Source organism: Papaver somniferum, chromosome 9, assembly GCF_003573695.1.
Source record: "Papaver somniferum cultivar HN1 chromosome 9, ASM357369v1, whole genome shotgun sequence".
In the NCBI taxonomy this organism is placed as follows: domain Eukaryota; kingdom Viridiplantae; phylum Streptophyta; class Magnoliopsida; order Ranunculales; family Papaveraceae; genus Papaver; species Papaver somniferum.
Window position 1 is genome coordinate 27,244,645 of NC_039366.1, and position 25,562 is coordinate 27,270,206.

At 36.3% G+C, this 25,562-nt stretch overlaps 2 protein-coding genes, 1 long non-coding RNA gene and 1 other non-coding gene across 9 annotated transcripts; 2 read left to right on the forward strand and 2 right to left on the reverse strand.

Moving 5' to 3' along the window:
• Window positions 1–5,847: 5,847 nt before the first annotated feature.
• Window positions 5,848–5,919, reverse strand: TRNAG-UCC. Its single transcript has one exon. It is a non-coding gene; the product is annotated as a tRNA-Gly (tRNA).
• Window positions 5,920–6,739: 820 nt separating this feature from the next.
• Window positions 6,740–12,904, forward strand: LOC113308000. 6 transcript variants are annotated; one of them, XM_026556472.1, is made up of 12 exons: window positions 6,740–6,908; window positions 7,326–7,450; window positions 7,543–7,798; window positions 7,898–8,002; window positions 8,151–9,388; window positions 9,673–9,802; window positions 9,891–9,928; window positions 10,414–10,588; window positions 11,479–11,736; window positions 11,842–11,930; window positions 12,084–12,236; window positions 12,336–12,904. In XM_026556472.1, the coding sequence occupies exons 5-11, from the start codon at window positions 9,384–9,386 to the stop codon at window positions 12,142–12,144; spliced, it is 756 nt and encodes a 251-aa protein (XP_026412257.1). In that variant the 5' UTR covers window positions 6,740–6,908; window positions 7,326–7,450; window positions 7,543–7,798; window positions 7,898–8,002; window positions 8,151–9,383; the 3' UTR covers window positions 12,145–12,236; window positions 12,336–12,904. The 6 variants fall into 6 exon arrangements, with proteins under 6 accessions (XP_026412257.1, XP_026412252.1, XP_026412255.1 ...); XM_026556467.1 differs by having other exon boundaries at window positions 8,151–9,802; XM_026556470.1 differs by having other exon boundaries at window positions 7,898–7,977; window positions 8,151–9,802.
• A 333-nt stretch (window positions 12,905–13,237) lies between these two features.
• On the forward strand, window positions 13,238–16,048 carry LOC113311056 (protein IQ-DOMAIN 1-like). The gene is made up of 6 exons (XM_026559902.1): window positions 13,238–13,569; window positions 13,806–13,908; window positions 14,004–14,327; window positions 14,417–14,644; window positions 14,715–14,834; window positions 14,986–16,048. Exons 2-6 carry the CDS (start codon window positions 13,834–13,836, stop codon window positions 15,748–15,750), a joined length of 1,512 nt encoding a protein of 503 aa, XP_026415687.1. The 5' UTR covers window positions 13,238–13,569; window positions 13,806–13,833; the 3' UTR covers window positions 15,751–16,048.
• Window positions 16,049–22,798: 6,750 nt separating this feature from the next.
• Window positions 22,799–24,712, reverse strand: LOC113308757. Its single transcript, XR_003340043.1, has 4 exons — window positions 24,544–24,712; window positions 24,385–24,418; window positions 22,902–22,970; window positions 22,799–22,823 (listed from the first exon to the last, which is right to left on the reverse strand). It is a non-coding gene; the product is annotated as an uncharacterized LOC113308757 (long non-coding RNA).
• Between the last annotated feature and the right edge of the window lie 850 nt (window positions 24,713–25,562).

A 25,562-nucleotide genomic window follows, 5' to 3' on the forward strand; every position in this document is an offset into this window, starting at 1 on the left:
TCCTGAACTAAAGTGCTAATCATATTCACTTCTTCTAAATCATCATTCTCAGAAGGTTGTCTAGTAACGTTAAAGACATTTAGTTTAGCGGTCATATTACCAAAGGATATGTTCATAAGTCCGGTTCCACAGTTGATGACAGCGTTAGCTGTGGCTAAAAATGGGCGACCTAAAATCACCGGGATTTGAGCACTTGGGTCCTGAACTGGCAGGGTGTCTAAAACAACAAAATCCACTGGATAAATAAACTTATCAACCTCAATCAGAACATCCTCTATCACACCACGAGGGACTTTGACAGACCTATCATCTAATTGTAGTGTCATTTTAGTCGGTTTAAACTTACCAAGACCTAGCTGGGTGTATACATGATACGAGAGTAAGTTAACACTAGCTCCTAAGTCAAGTAATGCCTTATCGACAGTGTGGTTACCAATTGCACAAGATATGGTAGGGCATCCAGGGTCCTTATACTTAGGGGGTGTTTGGTTTAGAAGAATTGAACTTACTTGACCAGCTAAAAAGGCTTTCTTATGAACATTAAGCTTACGCTTTCTTGTACAAAGATCTTTAAGGAACTTGGCATAAGCAGGCATCTGCCTAATTGCTTCTAATAAAGGAATGTTGATTTTCACTTGCTTAAATATTTCCATTATCTCGTTGAAAGTTGACTCCTTCTTTGTTGGGGTTAACAACTGAGGATATGGGTCTCTAAGCACAAAGGTAGACCTATCAGGAATTTCTTGGGAATCCTTAGAGACTATTTAAGTTTCCTCAACTACGGGGTCCTTTTGGGAAGTAGAAGGTGGAACTACAACATGTCCACTAGGCATGGCTACCTTATTGTCTACCGTTTTACCACTCCTAAGGGTTGTTATTGAATTCACATGGTTTGATGGTCTTCCACCTACTTCATGAACTCCTCTAGGATTGGGTTGAGTTTGACTAGGAAACTTACCGTTTTACCTCAAAGACTCATTTATCTGACTAACCTGGGATTTCAACTCGGAAATAGCCTGAGAGTTAGCATAACCTATACTCTTACTTTTTTCTATCCCTTGCGCAACCATTTGGTTGATCTTTTCAGAGCTTTTAATAAATGAGGCGAGAGTCTCTTCTAAACTTGTGATCTTTTTGTTCGAAGGGTTCTGAAACTGGGGTTGACCTGAAGAGTTCTTAGCATAACCAAAACCTGGGGGAGGATGAGGATTACTAGACTGTCCTTGATTCTGACCCTTAAACCAAGAAAAATTAGAATGGTTTCTCCAACCAGGGTTGTAGGTCTATGAGTATGAGTCAAACTTCTGACGGTTTTCAAACCTAGAGTTGTTATAGACAGCATGAGCTTGTTCTTCACTAACCTGACCTTCCCAAAACGAGTTATCGGGTTCTACTCCATAACTAGAGACTTGAGAGGCTCTAATTCTATCATTAGGTTCAACAAGGGACATATTTTTAGACTGACCCATTTCCAAAGCTTCTAATCTTCTAGACAAAGCAGCAAACTTAGCATCTGACCCAAAGCTTGTGTCTACCATATTGGTGCTACTTTTATTGACCAAGAGTCTTTTAGGGCGTTCAACACAAGATCCCACTGTTGGGATTTTTCAGCTACATCTTCTAAGAAGGAAAATGCATCATCACCGCTTTTACTCGTGAACAAACGAATAGTCTAAACCGTCATAAATAATTTCAACTAGTTTCATTTTCTCTAACCCATGGTGAGGACATTGCGACAAAAGATCATTAAATCTCTCTAACCCATGGTGAGGACATTTTCTCTAACCCATGGTGAGGACATTGCGATAAGTTAAGAGATAACTTGAAGCCAAGTCCAGAGTTAGATACTTACGAGAAGTATACTTTGGTGCAATGTCCAAGTATACGATGGAAAACTGCAAATCTTGCACCTGCTATTGCATATGACTTCCTAACATCTGTGACTGAGTTGGAGCTATCGAGACCAAGTGAAGGGTACAGTTTATTACTTGGAAGTTGTTTAGCAACAACAAATTTAACTCGCAAAGACGTTTCAAAGTTGGTTTCTATCCACAATTACAGAAAGTTGTTATTATAAGTTAATCATTATATTGTTGGATTAAGTACTAGACAGTTGAATGGTTTAGTTGTACCTTCGAAGTGTCTACGTCATGTGATGATGGAGGTGTGGAATCTTCTTGGTATAATCAGTGTGATTCCTGTTTTCAACATCGAAGCCTATATTGCAATGAGGGGATCAAGTGGAGTAGCATGGTCATATCTTTGTTTTGCAGAAGGATATCCTGGAGTTTATGACAGCTTTAATAATTCAAGATGTTCTTCAAACTGCAACTGCACATTAGGATTTGTTGTTAATTGTAATAAGGCATGTGGAGTATTGCGTGCTTTTGAATCCACAACTGAAGTTACTCTTGATGTCATTTCGAACGATAATGTACTAGTGGATGCAATTAACAAAGGATTTCATTTTTGATCCTGTCATCTTTCCTCATGTAAGGAAGTTATTGGAAAACAAGCTTTGATGAATACAGACGTTGACAAACCAGGCGCTACATCTCAAAGTGATCAGGACTGGTCTTGCATGGAAAACCAGGTTGTTCTTAATTTAAACGGGTTGCTTTGGCTAACTCCGTATTTTTGCTCAAGACTGGAAGGAGAAACTACAAATAAGTTCTTGTTAGAAATTTGTGGTTCATTGGTTCTGCAGTATCACTGTTTTGGTCAAGCAAGTACAACCATGAATATTCAATTTGGTGGATATTTCAAGAAAAGAGCTAGCAAGAAATCATCCTTTTTGAAATCTATGAAAGAAGACTACGAATTATATTCTGCTACTACTGCACTTTGGTTAGATAGTTTGGCAAGTGTTGGTTTTGATATCTTATCATCTTATAATCTTATTAACTTTCTGGTCAGGAAGATCTCCAAGTTGAAACGAATATGGAGCTCTGATAATGATTGCCAGTGTGGAGACTATTTAGCGTTAATAAAGCTATCATGTGGAGAAAGGTGCTGGCTAGAGTGGAGTTGGTTTGCTGAACCTGTAAGTTTCTCAAAGAGTGATGTTGTCACAAAACATGGTCTATATGAGAAAACAAGTACGACATCTGATGTTGATGATGGCTTGTGGTGTTCATTTAGTGCTGAATTCAAAGAAAACAAAAAGCTATTTCTGAATGATAATAGGTATGTTCTCCATGTCAGATCACTTGGTCGTGAGAAGCTTCCATGTAGCGACAAAGTGAAAATCAGCCTTCAAGTACGGGTATCTATTGCACTGGTACCAGGGACGAATTGCATTGTCTCCATGTTTGATAAAGAGACGGACCTGGTGGAAGTACACAAATTGCTAAGGAGGCTTGCAAAGGTTATTAAGTCGTTGTTATCCATGAACCCATTAGAGAGTTTAAATACTGCACTAAGGGATCCATCCGAGCCAGAAATGACACCGTATGATGACCAGGTTGGAATTTCCAAGGATAATACAATGAGAAAATCAATGTTGCACGGATACGCCTAGAAAGATGGTGTAACCGTTCAGATACACGATCGGACACGACACTTCATGACACGCGATGGACACACTACATCATGTGTCGCGTAAAAATAAACATTGGACACTTTGAGGACACTATTTGGACACTTTCTGACACACCATAAATGATTAATTTTGGTATGGAAAATCAAAATAAACTAAATGCGAAGCTAATTTAGTCATCTTTTTGTCAAATCCAAACATTATTTATGAAAAACTTGATAATAATGTCGTTATTATTAATTTTATTTTATTAGTAATTAAGTATTTTGAAAATAAGAATAATTTTTATCTTGAGTAGATTATCGTAGATTCTCATTTTAATGATGTGTGTAATACACATAACATGTCCCCATAACCAACTTTTTTGAGATTTGATGTGTCCGTGTAATCGTGTCCTGTCGTAACCGTGTCCTTGTTTGTGAAACATATGAGAAAATGATTCGTAGTATTACTCCATTTCATGGTTCAAAATTCGTAAGTCAAGATGTCAACAGAGATTATGATATTGGACTAGAACCTTCATGTCGTGATTTAAATAGGAACACAACTTTTGTGCAGAAGGAATATCACCCTCTTATTTTAAAGTCAGATGTATGTGGCGCCCAGGATTAAGAGTTTTCAAACGTTAATGCTGGGACTAATGGAGTGGAAATACTTTTTGGTGAAATATTTGATGCTCAAAACAAAATGGTGAGAAATATTAATTTCCTACCTGACTTCATTTTAAGTTACATTCCTCCATATAGGCAATTCATGTTGTTTACAGAACCAAATGATGAACTTTGGTTTGAAACTGGAGATGCTGTAAAGGTTAGTTTTTATAAAGACAATGGCTTATTTACAAGCCATCAAATAGTTCTACTCGATTTCACATTTCGGGTTAACTTTGGAAACTACTACGAGAGAGGAAAAGTAATGTTTTCTGTTCATACAGATTGTTTGGGCTGCATAAGAAAAAAAGATGACATAGCAATTCTTGAACCAGCGGATACTGAACTCAAGGGGTTACTCGAATTGTTGGACCAGAGAAGGACCAAGTCAATTGAATGTGTTTTCAAAGGTGTAGTTCCGAACTTGGGAGATACACGTGATGTACTCGTGGTGGACGTTGTTTGTATAGTTTACATTGTCATCACTGGTAACATGACTTTTGTCTTTGATCGTGGAAAATTTAAGCACAATTTTTGTCATGCTTTGAGACACATTTTTTGGATACTTTGGTTTATGATCTCTAAAGCTACGGGTTTTGTGTTCGATCGTGGTAAGCCGGTAAACGTGGGCTCTACAATTTCCATGAAGGAAAAGAACTCTTATTCTGTGATGACAGCTCGAAGTCTAGAGCAACATATGAAGAGAATGAAGTTCTTTTTATTAGCTAACTCGAGGACGAGTTTCTTTCAAGAAGGGGGACTGATGTAGGACATCTGCGTCTGTATCAACAATGATTGTTGATCCCTTGCGTCTGTTTTAGTTTACTAGCTTTACAAGTCTTTACTTTCCTAGTTTAGATAGATTTCCTTTTTATTATCTTTTTAGTCGGTCATGCTAGCCTATATAAAGGCTAAGTCTTCTTATTTAGAGATACATCTATTATTATCAATCACAATTTATCAAAGTCTTGATTTCTCAATCAAATTTTATCAAGTTTATGACAGAAATTAAAGTCTCTTCTCGTCTCCAGCAAACTTGTTTGCTTTCCTTCACAGCGATACAACTTATCTTGTGTAACAACACATTAGTCGCTTGGTTTGGTCATCTGATTTGAACATTTTCCCACTCCATACTCTATAGTGAAAGCAAACTTTTTGGATTTGCCAATCCTATAAAAATTTCCCTTATGGGCCTTAGTGTACGTGTTTTCGTTATGAAAAATAAAAAGAAACAAGGAGCGGCTATAATCCACTAGATTTGTTTTTTTAAAAGTATATGGTAACCTAAAGCCAGATACTAACCATTTAGTATGGCTCGATATCCAGCAAGCACTACAATAATTGAAACAAAAATGCATAATTGCGGTCAATTTTGATTAGTATCACCGATACAGCTGTATCTTATCTGTGAGAGGACCGATACGATACTTACACCCGAACAATGAACAGGGAAGCATGCCCTACATTCATTTTCAAGGGTTAACCAAAATGGTTGCCTGTTTGGCACCATGCATGGGGATGTAGCTCCGATGGTAGAGCGCTCGCTTAGCATGCGAGAGGTATGGGATCAATGCCCCACTTCTCCATTCATTTTTTTTGTTTTGTTTTTTTCATGTCATCATGAAATGAAAAATGAAGTTGATGTAAAACAAAAAAAAGTGCGTCTGCCGGGAGTCGAACCCGGGTCTATTGCTTGGAAGGCAATTATCCTAACCGTTGGACTACAAACGCTGGATGTTGTTCAGTTAAACTCAATCTAAAGACATAAAGACCTAGATAAATAAAGCTCTCACGTTGAACGGTGAGGAAACCCTCGCTTCTTATTGGCCAAAATAGGCCTTTTTTGAGTTTTGTGAAACGAGCGTTTCGGTGAGGACACTTGGCAACGTATGATTGGTTTAAAAAGAATAGAAAAAAATTAAAAAAAGAAAACCAAATTAAATATGGAATTCATGAAATGACAATATTTAGGTGAGGATACTTGGCAACTGTATGATAGGAAAACATAACTTACCGTGTTTGGAATTTTATGGAAGTCCAAATTCAATTTGGAAATCGAATAATTAGTATGTTAGGACTATTTTTTTCAAATTAATATATAAAGTGGAAAAAAATCCATATGTTTTATGCGAAAATAAAAGGAAAAAATAATAAAATTTGCACATATCCACCACCTACTTAATGTGTTTGCCCCGTCGCACCAAATTAAAAATACATCTCCACGGGGGCGGGGCTTTGTGAAGATGCCCCGTGAAGATACTTGACAATACATTAAAATAATAAAATGTATTGCCACGGGACGGGTCAAACTCCGCGCACATCAAGTTAAAAAAATAAAAATAAATAAAATATGCATATATTTTAATCTATTTAATGTATTTTTCTTGACACACCAAATCAAAAGTACATCGCCAGGAACGGGACGAAGCCGGCGAATACCACGCTAAAAATAAATATGCCCGGTGCGTAGCACGGGCACAAATCTAGTTTTTCTTTATTTCGCTTTCTTCTAATGGATTGAATGATTTTCACTCAATTTTTTTTTAAATAATCCCAGTTCATGTTGCTCATTTGTTCAATCAAATCTATGTAATACTTTATTCTATCTCGTCACTGTGATTCAAAAAAAATATCTGCAAAATCCAAAAACATGCTATTTTGATTCAATTTGAAACCCTTATTAAAGGTTCCTTGAAAGATTCTCAATATTTGTTGCCAAGGTATGGTAAATCTCTTACATTTGTCTACTCTGTACATCTTAATCGTGCATTCACCCTAATTCAATTTTTGATTTTATAATCTTTTTTCTAGTTTTGAATTTAGTTTGGTTTTATCATTTTTCTTCACTATACTGAAAAACCAGATGCGAACTCTCGAGTCCTTGACTCTGTGCAATAAGAGCATATCATGGAGTGCGAACCTTAGATAGTTGAACCACTTAAAGGGCAGCATGGTTTAAATGTATACCCGACCAGTATAGTTAGCAATGCTCAAGAAAGACATTGAAATGAGTATTTATGTTCGGGGTTTTGCTTAAGTGTGTATCTCACAAAGTAGTTTAAAAGAGTTTATAGGTCTTAGAGTTTCCTAGTTCCAACTGTTTCTAATTGGTAGTGTTTCTGTTTCTATTTCGGAAGGCAGCAGCCCTATGCACAAAGGCGGAAAAGAAGTTGAAGCTAGTGTAACTGAACTCGGAAGTTGAAGATAGTACTTGTCTAGTTGTGTTTATTGAATATCTAGCTATATGTCACTAATTGCCAAGGTGTTGTAATGTCCCGTCTCTTCTCTTATTCACCTTGATTTGTAAATGGGATATATGACTGCAATGGCTAATACTTAATCTTATTACTGCAGTGTTTCCTCCTTACGTTTATCTGGGGGGTGGGGGCTGGTGGTGGTAAAATTGATGGATCCAATAACTTATGCAAAACTTCTGTGTTGAATTCTCCATCTGCTGAGACCGACTGGAGTTTTTTATGGACATTCTAATCGTGTTTTAATTATAATTTACAAAACATTATGTAAAGATCATGGTACTCCTTCAAGAGATTTGGTGAGAAGAAGGGTATCTAGGGGGAACAATTCGTCTCTGAGGAGCTTTGCAGACAACGTAATATAGATGCTCTCCTTTTCTTTAATTCCGTGCATCCTTTTATCTACTCTGCTAAATATTTTGAGCTGAAAACTAACTTGTGATGTATATGTGCAGGAAGCTTATGATAACTTTATGGGGACTCTGACGAATGGCATCAACGGTTCTAATAACAAGGACAGGAGAAGATATATGATGTATATTGATGACCTGGCATATGAGGTTAAATTGATTTGAAATTATAGTACATAAAAAAAAATTGCAACTTTTTATTGCTTTTGTTTGGTACATTTTCTTGATTCACAGAGTTTTATATGAGTAAAACTACTAGGTAAGGTATTAAGATGTGAGTTTACATTGCGAACTGCAGGAACTATCAGAACTGGAGAAAAGAATTGGCAGCCATAAACTTGGGTCATCAGAAAAAACCATGTTAGATGAGTTGAAGGCGCGGACTCTTATTGAATGTTCAATGCCTAAAGATGTAAATCAGGAAACTGGAATATCCTCTATATGTTAGGTAGTTTATCAAGGTTCATTACAAATTTTTTCAGCCAAGACAGTAGTGCTCAAATTATATAATGTACGATTTTTCTTGTTTATTTCACCGGATGAATATGAGAGCCAGGAAAAAGTTACAATTCTGATGTGTGGTCATGAATACCATACTGACTGCATGAGACAATGGTTGATGGAGAAGAATTTTTGCCCTATATGCAAGCGAGATCAGCCCTATGTTTGACCTTTGAAGAGGATATTACAATCGAAGTTGCTCTTGCTACGTTTTGTTCTATGGCGGATCTGTTTATTTATTTCATGTCTTGATAAAGTTCTTAGGTTTTGGAAGAGGTGAACTTATTTAAGGATCCAAGGGAATTGCCGCTATAAGGTAGAAGTCTGAAACCTAGAAGTCTGATTTCTTGACTATTCATGTCTTGATCTAGTTATGGCGTACTTGAGCAAGGATCGTTTTCCTACTGGTACCTACAACAAGACGAAGTACACGAAGATTGATGCATTCTCAAGAAGATCTGCGACAATGCTTATGTTATTGACCTCCCAGCTCATATGAATATCTCGTCCACATTCAACGTCAAGGATATTTTTCCTTATTTCCCCGGTGATGAAGTTTCTCTTCCAACACCGAACTCGAGGTCGAGTTCTTTTCAAGAAGGGGGGCCTGATGTAGGACATCTAGACCAAGTCACCCCGTTTGCCATGAATGTCATACCTCTTTCTATTTCTAGTATTGTTTCTTAACTTATGATTTCCCTATTCTAGAATTTATTGGTTTCCTAGTTTAGTTTGATTTCCCTTTTCTAGTTATTTCCTCTTCTAGTTATAATACTTTTAGGAAATAGTGAAGCCTATGTAAGAAGGCCTAGTATTGTATAATTTCTACACATTCAACATTATTATCTTATTTGATTTATATCAAAGATATTTTATTTAGTTATTACTGTTCTCTAGTTTTCTATTGATTTCACACTAGTTTTCATTATCTTTTGGTTCTTTAATCCAAGTTATACGCTTCCGCTACGTTATAATCTTATGTGCTTACTGCTCTTCTGAGGAGAGTAACATTCAGGAGAACTTTCTAAGAATGAGGTATTTCTTTACAATTTACTGTTGTTATGTTATTTCTGGATTTACTTATGTTATTTCTGGATTTAGTATCAGCTAGGCGGTGGGTGGCCTGGTGAATTTCAAATAGGGTTCTCCGTGGATGTTAATTTTTATCTTTTGATGTACTACATGAAATTTCTGATAGTAAACGTTCCATATGTGCATTCAGAAGCCAGTGGATTGATTAAACTTTTACATTGTTTCTGCTCTTTTTGTCACATAACAAATGTCATGTTTTTTGTGTTTCCGAATCTATCTTGTTGCAGTAATAGTAATCCATCAGAATTAGAAGGCATTGATGAAGAAGAACATTATCGCAAATCGATTGATGCAAAAGAATATTTACGCGAATTGACAGACGAAGAGTTAAAGCATATAACACCTGAGCAATATATTGTACTTTCTCTACGAATGGTTTTCTTTTTAATTTATAATTATCCTGCATTTTTTCTCCGTTCTGAGTCGTGGATGATCCTCTGTGCAGAGATTGAGCGAAAAACAGGATGAGGAAGACGCTGCAAGGTATTTGTTTCTATTCAGTAAATAGATACTGTTAGTTGCTGTTTTAATTCTGGATCTCATGTGAGTTATTGGAGAAATTCAAACTTTTCAGGTCCGGTGTGAATGACAGTAAGGATAATCTTGTTGTGAAATTCTGGTAACACAAAAGTGTTTTCTACTGATTTTTAGACGACCATTGATTCACTTTTTATCTGTCATTTCTAACTCCCAATGACTTTATGAGGATCTCTCATTTCTAACTCTCAATGACTTTATGAGGACCTCTCACGACTTTGGTTAGATCTGAATGATAGCCTAGTTTTGTTTTCCTTGTTGTTTGACTTATTTCTGTAAGCTTTTGTTGAAACTGTAAAAATAGATGTCCGTGTGAAATGCTTGCATGCTTGTTGTTCAAATATGATTAACAATGTGCTTCTTGTGTAGAAGGAGTACCGTGCCTTGTGGACTTCCTTTTGTTGACCTAATTTATTTTTCCCGATATATAGGATGGACATGGACGAGGATGGTGCTGTACACCTGTGGATCCCCAGATCATGGAAGCGCTGTTTTGGTTGGGAAGATGGGAATGGAGAAGAAGGTCCAGGCTACATGGTTGTGGAAGATGATGCATGGTTTGGTGAAGATGGGGAAAGAAAAAGAAAACATGTTTTACTTTTCGAGGTAATTATCCCAGTATATAATTATGCAAAAGAAAATTATCCTTCAGAATCTTGGATCTCAGCTCTTGACAAGTCTTTTAAACATCTCGAAATTGAAAAAGCTAAGAAAGCAGACATCAAGGCAGTTCCTGTAAAAATCCGTGTTCCAAAAACTGTCTGCTAGCTTCTATCGCAGTTAAACGCAATTTTTCTTAATTTCGCTTTTGATTTTCACTCAATTTTTTTAAAAATAATCCCAGTTCATGTTGTTCGATTATTCAATCAAATCTATGTAATACTTTAATCTATCTCGTCACTGTGATTCAAAAAAAAAAAAAAATCTGCAAAATCCAAAAACATGCTATTTTGATTCAATTTGAAACCCTTATTAAACGGGGTCCTTGTATAGTATCAGGATCCTATCATCTTTTTTTTTTTTTTTTTTTTTTTTGCCTTCGGTGAGTTCGATCAGTCATTAGATGGTGAAGATCAGTCATTAGCTAGAACCAGCCACCCTACCGACCTCTTAGGGTTAGCATGGGTTAAATGTATACCCGACCATTATAGTTATGGAAGGAGTATCTATGATCGGGGTTTTGCTTAATTGTGTATCTTACAGAAGCAAATATAGTCTTGAAGTGTTTATAGGTCTTAGAATTTCCTAATTCGAACTTGCTACAACAGCACAAAGGTGGAAAAGAAGTTGAAGCCTAGCACTTTGTGTCACTGAACTCGAAAGTTGAAGATAGTACTTGTCTAGTTGTGTTTATTGAATATCTAACTATATGTCACTAATTGCCAAGGTATTGCAATGTCCCGAATCTTCTCTTAATCACCTTCTTGTGTTTTTCACATTGATTTGTGAATGAGATATATGAATGTAATAGCTAATACTGAATTTGATTACTGCAGTGTATCTTTATGCTTATCTGGGGGTGGGGGCTGCTGCTGGTGGTGGTAAAATTGATGGATCCAATAACTTATGCAAAACTACTATGTCGGATTCTCCATCTGCTGAGACCGACTCGAGTTTTTTATGGACATTCTAATCGTGTTTTAACCATAATCTATAAAACATTATGTAAAGATCATGGTACTCCTTCAAGAGATTTGGTGAGAAGAAGGGTATCTAGGGGGAACAATTCGTCTCTGAGGAGCTTTGCAGGCAACGTAATATAGATGCTCTTCTTTTCTTTAATTCCGTGCATCCTTTTATCTACTCTGCTACTGCTAAATATTTTGAGCTGAAAACTAACTCGTGATGTATATGTGCAGGAAGCATATGATAACCTTATGGGAACTCTGACGAATGGCATCAACGGTTCTAATAACCAGGACAGGAGAAGAATGATGATGCATATGAGGTAAAATTGATTTGAAACTATAGTACATTAAAAAAAAATTGCTACTTTTTCTTGCTTTTGTGTAACTTTCATAGAATTTGGTACATCTTCTTGAATCAGAGCTAAAAATACTAGGTAAGATATTAAGATGTGAGTTTACATTGCAAACTGCAGGAACTATCAGAACTGGAGAAAAGAATCGGCTTGGGTCATTAGAAAAAACCATGTTAGATAAGTTGAAGGCGCAAACTCATATTGAATGTTCAATGCCTAAAGATGTAAATGAGGAAATTGGAATCTGCTCTATATGTCAGGCAATTTATCAAGGTTCGTTACAAATTTTTTCAGTCAAAACAGTAGTGGTCAAATTCAATTCTAATTGCATGTTCAAATTATAATGTACAATTTTTCTTGTTTATTCCACAGGATGAATATGAGAGCCAGGAAAAAGTTTCAATTCCGAAGTGTGGTCATGAATACCATACTGACGGCATTAGGCAATGGTTGATGGAGAAGAATTTTTGCCCTATATGCAAGCGAGACCCTTTGAAGATCTTACCGTAAAAGTTGCTCTTACTATGCTTTGTTCTATTTAAGGATCCACCATGTCTTGATAAAGTACTAAGGTTTGGGAAGAGGTGAACTTATCAAGGATCCAAGGGACTTGCCGCTATAAGGTAGAAGTCTGATTTCTCGACTATTCTTGCTGCAACCCCTCCTCATCATCTGGTAATTATACTTGTCATAGAAGTGAAATGTGTTTCTAAAGTTCTGATCCTCGTTTACTTTCAACCATGGTACACGATTTAAGTTATTGTAAGAAAACTGTAATTGGAAACTCTAATAGCTGTACTAGTTGTGCTCTTCAATATACCTTTCCTTTGCCTAGAGATATTCCTGTCAACTGGTATAATGGATGATTCATTTATGCTTGTTTTTGTTTTATGTAAAAACTATGCACAGAAATGAATTGCCTATGTCTACTTGTTTTTTTTGTACAAATCACCTCAGGCTCGGGTTGGATATTCTTTACCTCAAAATTAGCATATTCTAATAGATCATTGTTAAATGTAAATTAAAAATATAATAAAAACCCCTCTTATGAAAGCTTGATTTCATCCCACCCACTCAAAAACATCAATACCATAATTTTTCTGACCACTTCATAGCTAGAAACTCCTCATATTATACAACCAAAAATAAAATAAAATATATTGAAAAATAAAATAAATACAGAACAAAATGAAGAATTAGTCAAGAAAAACATAACTAAAATTATGTGGATTGAAACTAAAAATTGACAGCTTGTTTGTGTTGTCCATTTCCATGTTCCCTAAAATTCAAAATTTTTAATTCAGTTTGTTTCTCTGTTTTCATTTGGGACCAAGTTTCTTAACTTCCAAATTCTTTTGGGGTCCCACTTCTGATCGTTGAAATTTCTATTCTCTTCTCTTCTCTTCTCTTCTCTGTTCTCTCCTAATTGGTTATTGAAAGGATCATTTCAGTTTTATTATTACAAAGACAGCTTCTTTCTAACTTGCAATAACTGATTTGCTCCAATATCTCCAGAGAGACAGAGACAGAGACGGAGGGAGAGAAAGAGAAAGAGAGATTCAGTTTCAGATATCTGTCTGGGTCATTCATCTTCATTCCTCATCAGGTATTGCAATTCCTTTGATTCTTTTTGGTACGGGAATTTTGCATATGAATTGCTGTGTGTCCTCTGGTAGGTAGGTGGTATTATGAATGAATGGGGTACTTTGTGTTTGACCCTTTTCATGCATAGATCTTTGCAAGAATTTCAGATTCTTCTTGGGTTTTTGGAATTTTGCATGATTGTTTGGTTTACTGCATTGATTTTTTTGATTTCATTGGGTTGATCGTTTTTTGTTTCAGAGATCAATTGAGGAATGATAAGAAGGTTATGGGGAAAAAAGGGAAATGGTTTACAGCAGTAAAGAAGGCATTTGGTTCTGAATCCAAGGAGAAGAAAGAACAGGTCAATAGAGATTTCGAATTGTCTTATTTTTATGGTTTGGTTTCTTATGATTTTCTGATACTATTTCGTGTTCGTTTAATTTTGATCGTATTCAGAGAAGAAATAAGAAGAAGAAATGGTTTGGGAAACAAAAACAGGAAAATCTATCTACGTTGACGGTAGAAAATGAGCCAACACCACCTTCACCTCCTCCACCACCTCAAGAGGAGATTAAAGTAGTGGAAATTGAGGATGAACAGGCCACTAATGCGCGTAAGCTTGCAGTTGCCAGCGCTGCTGCAGCTGAGGCAGCCGTTGCCGCTGCACAAGCTGCTACTGAGGTTGTTAGACTCACAAGTGCAGCGGCTTCGCGAGAATCTGGGAAATTGAACAAAGATGCTGCTGCAACTAAGATTCAAACAGCATTCCGGTGTTATCTGGTATTGGCTGTGCTGCTAATTTTTGCATTGAAGCGTTTGGTCTTGTCTATTAGTGTTTGAAATTTGTTTAATTTTAATTGCGCTTTTAGGCGAGGAGGACCTTACGAGCACTAAGAGGGTTGGCTAGGTTGAAGACGTTGATGGATGGACAATCTGTCAAAAGACAGGCCACCACCACCTTAAGGTGCATGCAAACTCTAGCTCGCGTGCAGTCCCAAATCCGGGCAAGGAGAATCAGAATGTCTGAGGAGAATCAGGCTCTACAGAAGCAACTCCAGCAAAAACATGAAAAAGAGCTAGAGACTATGAAGGCTTCTGTAAGACTCTTTTTTCTAGTCCTTTGGTATTATGATTTCTTTGATTAAATGAATCTCTCTTGAATAACAGATGGGAGATGATTGGGATGTCAGTGCGCAATCTAAAGAGCAACTTGAAGCAAAACAGATACACAAACAAGAAGCTGCTATGAGAAGGGAAAGAGCTTTGGCGTATGCTTTTGCTCACCAGGTATTTGATTCCCCATATTTCATAGGCTTCTCTTTCCGCCGTCAGGTACAGGCAGCTAACATCCCATTTCTCGGGATTAAGCAGATCTGGTTTTCACCCTGGTTGTAGACTAAATTATGAGAATAACACTAAACATTGACCATCTCTGCAGCAAACATTGAGGAACTCTGGTAAAGCTGGGAACCCAACATTCATGGACCCAAACAATCCTCACTGGGGATGGAGTTGGTTAGAGAGATGGATGGCAGCCCGTCCATGGGAGTGTAGAAGTTTAGCAGAGAATAAAGAACCCAACAGTGATCAAGGATCTGTAAAGAGTGTAAGCCGTGCCGCAGGAGCTGCAGAAATCAGCAAAGTTATTGCTCGACGTGAACTCAATCCGGATAAAGGTTCCCCAACAGCTCAAAAGCTGAATCGCATATCCAACCGCAATTCAGTTTCAACTCCCCCATCAAAGGCAACATCGCCAGTATCCGTAGCCAGGAAACTGAAACCTGCAAGTCCCCGCAGCAATGGTGCATGGACCCCAGATGAGGATTCAAGAAGCGTAGCCAGTGTGCAATCGGACAAGCCAAGACGTACCAGCGTTGCCGGTTCTTCAGTGCGCGACGACGAGGGTTTAGCTAGTCCACCGGCTTTCCTCCCTAGCTACATGGCTCCCACTGCTTCAGCAAAAGCCAGAACCAGACTGCAAAGCCCATTAGGAATTGAAAAGAGCGAGACAGCGACACCGGAAAGAGGGCCAGTAGAATCAGCAAAGAAACGACTATCGTTCTCAGGATCCCCGAAAAGTGCAGTGGGGCAGCAAAGAAGATACTCAGGACCACCAAAGGTAGACAGCAGTCCTCCAATGAAAGACATTGCAGTGCACACTGAACAATTGAGTGTGGGCAGTGGAGGAAAAAGCAACAGATAGTGTAAACTAGCTTTGGTTGTTTGTTGATACAAATATTTTTTCCCATTTTTCTTTTTTGGTTTCTTGAGATTCTCTGTAAGTAGAGATTGATTGATTTATTCTTCTTGAGGGGTGATTGGTTCTTTCATTTGTCTAGTTGTATTTTTTGGGTTCTTAGGCATTTTGTGATCAAGAAAGAACCCAAATTTAATCTCTGTGAGAATTTACTACTGGTCAATTTGAAAGGTTGTGATTTGTTCATTTTGATGGGTTTGTATAAACAGTTAATATGACATATAATAAGATTATTTGTTCATAAGTTTCATCATCTCAGCTATTAGCTTAAAACAACATTTTCTGAGCAAACCTAAACCAACTTGCCCGGCCTCTAATTTCCAGAGATTATACATGAAAGCGCTTATCCGATAACCTAAACATTCATTGTGACAACTCAAATACGACTTATTACAACATGATCACAGCTAATTCATTGACTTGCATCCATCAAACATGCTTCCCATGAAGTTGCTTTAGAAAATATTATGGATAGGGAAATGCTGCTTCTAATTTCATCAGAAGTAGTCGTGACCATGTGGGAATCACGTCTAATACATAAAAAGCTGACCAAATGAAATGGAAAACATAATGTTTGACTAATTTCCAAATTATTAAAAAGATCAATTGCAATTTTTAGTAATCTCAGTTTTGAAATATGATTAGGTTGAGAACCATCAAGTGCTTTGATGTTTTTTTTTCTTTTTGTGCTCCCTTCCACTATGGCGGCTGGATTTGGAAGCAGACGGACCATTGTACTATGCTAAAAAGGCAAAAGAAAAAAAAAGAAAAAAAATTGACTAGGTTGACTTTTGGTTTGTTTACTTTGATGTGTGTTGGGATATGTGAAGGCGGCTTGCTAGTTCTACTAGAGACGGTTGTTTCTTGATGGACAATATATGTTGGCGTATGAGTGGTGTTTGACTCTTGTGTGCGGGTTAGCTCTCCGTTCAGTGCGGCGAACGACATTCCCGACTACCTCTTCAGCATCGTCCCAGTTCGTCTTCAGGAAAAACTCGTTTGGTTCCTGTACCTATCTATAAAGAAGGTATCGATTATTGTCCCTTGAAGTGTGAACACACGAAACCATACTGACATATTGGGAAGGGGGCCGGGGATATAGTGGGCATGCTACTTTCATGGTCGCGAACGCGTAACCCTACTAGAGTAGTGTGTCTCCACTCCCCGTTCCACCCACGACACAGAATGTGCCAAGGATTTTCCACTGTCTCTGTACAGGTTGCTCAGGCAGGCGAGCCGGTGTAGAAATTTAGCCATATTTTAGGAGATAAGATCCTCACGAGATATTATCTCTTCTCTACCCTGATTTGTTCGGGACTAAAGAGCTTGATTTTGGTTTTGGTTTTGGGATATGTGAAGTTTTCAGTTCTCATTAAGCTTTGTCGTCTATGCTCTCACAACTCACAAGAGAATCTATCGGCAAAAACAAACAATTTGGACCGACATATTTTTTAGAATATAATATATCAAGATTTTTTTTTTCTTAAACATAAACTAATTTTGTTTCCGATAGATAATATGATAGATTGATTGTGTTGATCTTAACCATTACAAAGATAACACCCGAGCACTTATAAAGGATGGTCAGGTGGACATAACTGAAACTTAACAATAGTCATGACAAAATCAAAATAAAGATACTCTTAAAATTCTAGTTACACTCTAGAAAAACTTAGCATAATAATCTCCATTACTCCACCTCAAGCTGATGCTGGTGTAGTGAAATGCATCCGAATGGATATAAAGACGAAGAAAACAGGATGAGTCAGACCCTCGGTGAGAATGTCAGTGAACTGTAAAGAACAAAGAATGTAAGTGAAGTTCACAAGGTCGTCCTCAAGAAGGTGTTTGACATAATGGTAGTCTATTTCAATGTGTTTGGTGTGAGCATGGAAGATTGGATTTACAATAAGAGCACGGGCATCATTGCTGTCACAGTACAAGTTAATGGTGTGGGTGGAGATAGATGAAATTCAGCCAGTAAAGTAGAGAGCCACATAACTTCAGCCAAGGTTTTATATTCTTCTTCAATGCTGGACTTTGACATGGTGGGCTGTTTCTTAAGTGTCTAAGAGATGAGTGAGGGACCGAGAAACACACGATAGCATGTTGTGGACTTTCTCATATCTGGGAACCTAGCAATTAGAGTCAGAATAACCAGAAAGAGATGTAATATCTCCTGCACTAAGAGTAATGCCTGACCCAAGTGAGTGTTTGAGATGGAGCAAAATTCTTTTAACTAGAAGCATATGATGCATGAACTGTGAAGCATAGTTGACTCCAAAGGTTATGTCTGGTCGAGTGACTGTAAGGTATTCCAAAGCTCCATCATCGCTCCTATATTCTTGAGGATCATCTATATCTCCATCATGTACATAAATTTCTGGGACCATGTGCAACTGGCACAGAACATGACTTGCATTCAAGCGTAGTTTCTCAACCAAATTCATAGTGTACTTTGATTTGACGAGTAGCATGGGCTGACTTGCAGAAGTTGTTGTAGCTTCAAACCCAAGAAAATAATGCAGGTCACCTAAGTCCTTCATTGCAAAAGAAACACTCAACTTGGTAATGAAGGAAGAAAAAAGATTATTTAAGCTGGCAACCAATAGTATGTCATCAACATAAAAGAGAAGTAACAAAACATCAGGTCAGAGAACTGTAAGAACAAGGAGTGATCTAAGTCTAACATGGTGAAACCTTGGTGAAGAAGATAACTTCTAAACTTTGTGAACCAAGCTCCTGGAGCCTGTTTAAGGCCATAAAGATACTTGTTCAACTTGCAAACATGCATGTTTTTCCTTTTCTGGATGTTCATATCCTAGTGGCTATTGCATGTACAAAGTTTCATGTAAATCATCATGTAAGAATGCATTTGAAACATCCAACTGTCTCAACTTCCAATTCTTTGAAAGAGCAATAGTAATGATGGTCCTGATTGTAGAGAACTTGACTACAGGACTGAATATTTCAGTATAGTCTATTCCATCTAATTAGTGATAGCCTTTTTCCACCAATCTGGATTTGTACCTAATCGTGCCATCAGACCTGAGCTTGATCTTGTATACCCATTTGCATCCAAGTACATTCATCAAATGATCATATGGAACCAAGCTCTAGGTGTCATTTTTTTTTGAGAGCTTTATTCTCTTTATGTATAGAAACAACCCAGTTAGGGTCATTTTTGACAGTCTTGTAAGTGTTCGGTACAATGATAAAGAGAAATTTTGAAGTAAAGGCAACTAGAAATTGATGATTTCATCCTAGGAAACTATGTTTATATTGGTTTAAGGAAGTAGATCCATGAACTTGCTTCATAATCAAAAGCAAAATCATAAGTATGCTGGTCCGGTTCTTCATTGAAGAATATTTGGATGACCAATGCAAGATGACAAGGTTGAACCGATATTAACTTATGTTGAGAATCAAGGTATATCCGATCATATCCTATATTGTGCGACAAGGTGTAACCGATCCTAACTAGCTTTGGGAAGCAAGGTATAACCGATCATAACCTAGTTTGGGAAGCAAGGTATAACCGGCCACAACCTACACTGGGAAGCATGGTATAACCGGTCACAACCTATATTGTGAGTCATGGTATAATCGATTCCAAGAGAAAAACCGAGTTTCTCATATTCACATATTTCTTTATGTTTTGTATGATTTTGAAATTAGGGTTTGCTAAGATAGGAAACTTCTAGATATCATCATTATTTGAACATGTACATAAATCTTATCTTTAATTGTTCAAAGATATTCCTTGATGCTCAAGGTAATCTCAAACCGAAATTTTGAAAAACATTCAATTATGATTTTCAAATATATATTTTTTAATGACCAGCAGTTAAAACATATCCTATGGAAAAGCGGTTTATTAGTTAATGTGCTAATTAACTGATAATAAAAATTTTCTAAGAGATATTTCGGAAATATTTGTTTGACATCTAATGAGAAATAGGAAAACCGATACTTTAATGCATATCTTGAGAATATTTTCGGTTTTGGAATTTCCTTGTTGTCCAAACAACTCTGGTCTATAAATACTTGAGTTTGCATTTCTTGTATACTATCCTAAGAGCCAGGAAAACTTCCTTCGTGTTGTTTATGGTGGAGCCATCTAACCGGAGAGAAAAGTACCCTAATTAGGTGAAATCTCTTACGCTGCTCGTTTATAGACTTTTGTGGGATCAAGAAGCTCTACGAGTACCATTGGTGGGAAACTAGATAATTGCATTGTTATTTTAGTTTTCGATTATTGATTTGATTGACTAATGGTTGTTGAAACTTTAATTGCACCTAGTTTGATTATTCTTGAGAGCCTTCTCTTCTGATATAAGAGTCACTAAAACTAGATCAAAGTATCGATAAGATCTTTAGAACTATTGTTAGATCCAAATACATCTTGTGATAATCCATTGTTAACAGACTCCATTCCGTGTGTGATTGATCACAAGAGGATTCAAGTTTTTTTGTGCGGGTTATTAAGAAGGAAATTGAAGATTTGAAGACGAAGAAGATTTTCTTATTGGTTTTCGTATCTTGTGAATTTTGTACACACATCTTGATCGGCCGGGATCTGATTTATATTATAGTTAACCAATCAGAAAGTCGTATTGATCGGCAAATATCATTTGACAGTAGTCTTGGGTATTCGAATCTGAAAGTTGTGAATCTGAATCTAAGTTACTGATTCAGATTGCTCTTACCCGACAAAGGAGTTTATTAGATTAAACAGAAGAGCCTTTGTCAATAATTCAAGAAATCTTTTACCAAAGATTATTGAAGTGGTTAGCAAACATTTTCTTTCCTTTGCTGTTTGGAATACGATCAACAACTTGAGATAGTGTTTTTTGTCTTGAGATTCACGTGCGTGACCAAAAGGTCGAAGACTTAGGGATACTGAGGGAACTAAGTAACTAGGGGTAGTTTACTTGGTATTGTCATGTCCCTTGTTCTTGAGTGTTATGGGGTGACCTGTTTGTTGGAGGTTCCCTTAGTAATTGGCGTATGTTACTTAGTTTGGTTAGTGAGTTAGTTGTAAGGCGTGCGGGCCACACGCTGGCAGGACAAGTCTCCTCCATATACTTGTCTTGTGGCTATTGTTGTTTTTCAACCAGTTAATAAAATTATTTCTCTGTGAATCTATTCTCTCCTCAACCATAACTTCTTCTCATCTTATTCTTCTAATTCTCATCTTAATTCTTTTCAAGAGTTGTTTCTGCATATCAATTATAGTGAAAGCACTACAAGTGGTATCAGAGCACTCGATTCTGAGTAACCTACAACAATGGTGAGTAAAGCTGAATTTGAAGCTCTTGCTAAACACCTAACCTCAGTCATACAGTCTAATGAGAATCTAGAAAAGGAGGTGTTAGAAATCAAAGCAAAACAAGATTCTCCTTCTACGCTGCTGCTCACAACTATGATGGATCTGTTTAAAACGGTATCTAGGAAGTTAATGGAGGAATTCAAGGAACAATCCAATCGAACTGGGGGACCAATCCTCAACAATCCTTTGTTTCATAACACCCAAGAGCTAACTGTTGGTCCTCTGCTGAATGGTGAGAATTCTAATTTTGCTCATACACATAAGCTTAAAGTTGATTTTCCTAAATTTGATGGGGTTAATCCTAGATCTTGGGTCAGGAATTGTGCCAAATATTTTCAATTGCATCAAATGAATGAGGAACAAAAGGTACATGTAGCTTTCATGTATTTAGAAGGAAATGCAGATGTATGGTTTCAGGATTACCAAGTAGGAAAGAATGTCATTAGGTGGGAAACATTTATGAAGGATATTTGTTCTCGTTTCCAAGAGTTGGGACATGATGACATACACTACACCATATGGACTGTTTTGAGACATTTATTCCGTTGTTATGAATTTAAATGACACATATAAGTGTCTCAAATCGTGCGTCCGGAATGGTTTGAGACACATAAAGAGACACTTATAAGTGTCTCTTAATTAATAAAGCGACATTTATAAACGTCTCTTAAATTAGTTAGCGACACTTTTTTATTGCGACCGATAAATTAATTCGCGTAGCCTTAGTTTCAAAGGCAACATCTAAGTATCTGTCTCAAAATATTTTGCCACATATCGGTTTTTATTTCTTACATTTATATCCGTCTCAAAAGTAAATTATCTTTCAATAAAAAAAACTAATTTTCAATTTTGAAATCCTAAAATTAAAATTCCTGCACCTGCACATTTCATTTTCTGCACCTGGATACAAGCACCTATCCAGCCATTTCATTTTCCATCAAAATATGAGAGCACAATTTATACATGATCAATCTCACATCAATTACATATATGTAAGATACTCAAAATTCTACAAAAAATATCTACTATAATTGCAAGTTTCTCTCTACAATGTTGGATCAAAGTTGAGCATATTTTGGTACACGTATTGAATAACATCATATTTCTTCTTAACTTGTTGAACCTAATATCACGAGACTTCATATACATTATACAGGAAATTAAGAAAAGAATTACCTACAACCTGTTGAATCCCAGCTCTAGGGAACAAAACACCTATATCCTTTACATTTTGTTTGTAACCTGAAGAAAACAAAATCAAATGAAAAGATGTAAACACATGAGTGACAACCTTGATGTATATCTTCAGTCAATCAGTTTAAGATCAGACCGGGACAAGTATCAAATGTAGAGGCACCTTCTATAATGTCTCTCAAATTCTATTTAAAACCGTAACTTGTAACTGTCATGTGCCAAGAATTTACTGTTATCCGGCTTCTTACCTAACTACTTCTTTGGCGATAGACCCAATAACAAGTTCATTCACAGGTCATCTGCGTAACACACCAAACACAGAACAATGTTCAAAACCAAAGCCAACAACAATGACAATATTTAATAACAATGATTGCAACATTACCAATTTGGTAACTCTATGAACCAAAACATATCAATAGCATTATAATATTTCAACTTACACATGATTGTGAATTCAACAAAGGCAAACTGAGCTTCTGCTTCCTCGAGACTGAAAAAGAAACATCATTTATATTAATAGATGAGAAACGAAAGTAATAACACTCAAAACAGCTCTAACAGTGACTACCTGTCCAAGCATATGGGATCCTAAGAGTCATTCCAAGAACTTAAGCTTCTTACAGTATATGATCCATTCCTGCAGTCACCCAACAAAAAAACTGACTCAATATATCAATGCTTGCATCAACTTTTTCTTCAGTGCCCATTGCACAAATTCAATGCTTGGTGACATCATTTCATCTATTAAACTTTTAATATTACTAAATTAAACTCACTTTCTCATTCAGATAACAAATTATGTTTACCCAATTTGCATACAAAATATGAATAGCTTAACTCCAATGTGCATTTCACAATAAAATACAATAATTCAAGTGGCTGTAGACAATGGATCACCTCACAAAATCTTAACAAGAACACACTATCATAGCAGCAATTACATAATCCATAAGAAGACAAATGCTTGTACAGAGAAATGAATAATGATCCCAACCAAAAGTTAAGGCTAAATAAACTAAAGAGCATTACTAGGAAAACCAAAATGCTAATGCAGTGGACTTGATGTATAAAGCAGCACATGCTCACACGTTTGAGAATCAAACCAAGTTAAGTTAGTTCTAATTGACGAGGGGTTAATAGTAAGACAAAAATGCAAACACAATGTCAAGTTTCAGAAAGTCCACTACATTAAATAGAACAAGGGACTGAACGGGTACCTATTTCTTTCATTTGCTTAAGTTTATACTTTATACTAACAATTCAAAATTTCAGAAAAATAGTTCAAGTTCAGGCACAAACTAAAGGTTATAATTTTCCAAGTTGGGTTATGCAAACAACGCTGTTAAGAAAGAAACTTAAGCCAGAGTCATAAAATAAAACATGGAGCTGAGATTTTTGAGCCATGGTGGGAGAAAATGATGTGCAAGGTCCATAAGAAAAATTTAAGTCTTTGTCTAAGGGTGGAATTTGAATTAGCAAAGCAGCTCATTGGAACATTTTGACAAACGGATAATGGTCTAGATTCGAAATTCAGTGTAAGACTTGAATTAGGCATGAAAGCGAAACTTAAACAGCTTCATAGCACTTTAAATCTCAAGTAGACAATTCATGACGTTTCAATATGTAAGGATTAACCAAAAGGAAGTATAAGGTTCCAAACCAAATTATTGTAGTGCAAAAATTACTGAAAGCATGGGTAATTGGCAGGAAATTTCTAAGCAGCATCTACCAAACTTATGATTACGAAAAACACCCAAATTTCTAAGATGCATGCATGAGTAAGCTAACATGAACTTATGCATCAAATCTGCTTATAAATATACTCCACAGTCAGAAACCAAATAAGAAAACATCAAATAGAAATCACTTCATGAAAAGAAAATCAAAACAAATACCCAGAAAAACATGATATAACAATCCTCTAACATGATATAGCAAAACATGAGACAACAATCTTCATGAAAAAAATCATAATCCAGACAGACCCATACTTCAATGAACCAAAATACATAGAGAGAAAAACAAACAAGTACTAGATTCAGAAATTATACCTGAATCTTCAAATATTTGTACTTCAATCTTCTTCTGAAAGTGTCAAACACAAATAAAAAAGAAATCAAATTTCTAGGGTTTTACTTATTTCAAAAGGAAAAAAAATAGGGTTAACAAATCAAAGTTATTTTGATTTCTCTAATAAGGGTTTTTAATACCTTATAGAACTCCTAGGAAATTGATTCCACGAATTCAATCTTCTTCTTCTAAGAGTTGAATTTTTTTTCCTGTACTTCTGTAAAGTGGGTTTTCAATCACTTTAGGTTTACAAACTCTAAATCAGTTTCTAGTTTCAATCAATCTAGAGTAGTTGATCTTGGATGTCTCTCAATTTCTCTCTGGATTTTTTTGGTTAGTAGCAGGAGAGGAAAAGAAAAGAAGTGTAGAGAGAAGAAACTGAAGATAAAAGAAGAAGAATAAAGAGAAGATATTAAGAAAGAAAAACGTTTTTGTTTTCTTTTGTCTTAAAAAAAATATTTAAGTAGGGAGATATTTTTGTTTAGGTCTTAATAATGGGAGGGAATTGGATATAAATGGTGGGAAACTAGAAATAAATGGGGGGAAGTGAATAATTGATGATTGAACTTTTCAAATGATTTTGGTGTGAGATAAATGTGAATGGAAAATTGAGGGGGAAATTAATGTGAGAGAGGGAATCTTTGGTGGGAATTTTTGGTTTCGGAGGTAAATGAAATAGAAATTTTAAATTAATAATAATAAGAAGAAAAATAAATTATATATATATATTAAAATTATAAAATTATAAATATACAAGTGTAATATTTCGAGACACGTATGCAATATTTCGAGACACATATAAGAGTAGTTGAAAAATCAGAATTAAAGCAACTCATATATTTGATTTGAGACTCTTATAAGAGTGGAAGCACCAAAGATCTTTATATGTGTCTCGAACCTAAAAGTGAATATGTCTCAAATTAGGCCATATGGTGTAGTGATAGTTGGGGAGTTTAATAAACTGAGCCAAGCTGGTACTGTGTCTGAGTACCAAGAAATATTTGAGGAACTCAAAGCACTAATGCTGGCTAAGAACAGGCACCTTACTGAAGAATACTTCACCTCAATCTTTATCAGTGGGATGAAGGAAGAATTGAGGATTGCAGTGCAAATGTTTTCCCCAGCCACCTTGGAGAAGGCAATCTACTTGGCAAGAATG

Excerpts from the sequence above, each read along its gene's own strand:
- LOC113311056 (XM_026559902.1), top strand. The coding sequence starts at position 13,834 with ATGGGGAAAAAAGGGAAATGGTTTACAGCAGTAAAGAAGGCATTTGGT. Across the intron at positions 13,909-14,003 it reads CCAAGGAGAAGAAAGAACAG|AGAAGAAATAAGAAGAAGAA; the intron begins GTCAATAGAGAT and ends GATCGTATTCAG. Across the intron at positions 14,645-14,714 it reads TAGAGACTATGAAGGCTTCT|ATGGGAGATGATTGGGATGT; the intron begins GTAAGACTCTTT and ends CTTGAATAACAG.
- LOC113308000 (XM_026556467.1), top strand. The coding sequence starts at position 9,527 with ATGTACTACATGAAATTTCTGATAGTAAACGTTCCATATGTGCATTCA. Across the intron at positions 9,803-9,890 it reads TAACACCTGAGCAATATATT|AGATTGAGCGAAAAACAGGA; the intron begins GTACTTTCTCTA and ends TCCTCTGTGCAG. Across the intron at positions 9,929-10,413 it reads GATGAGGAAGACGCTGCAAG|GATGGACATGGACGAGGATG; the intron begins GTATTTGTTTCT and ends CCCGATATATAG.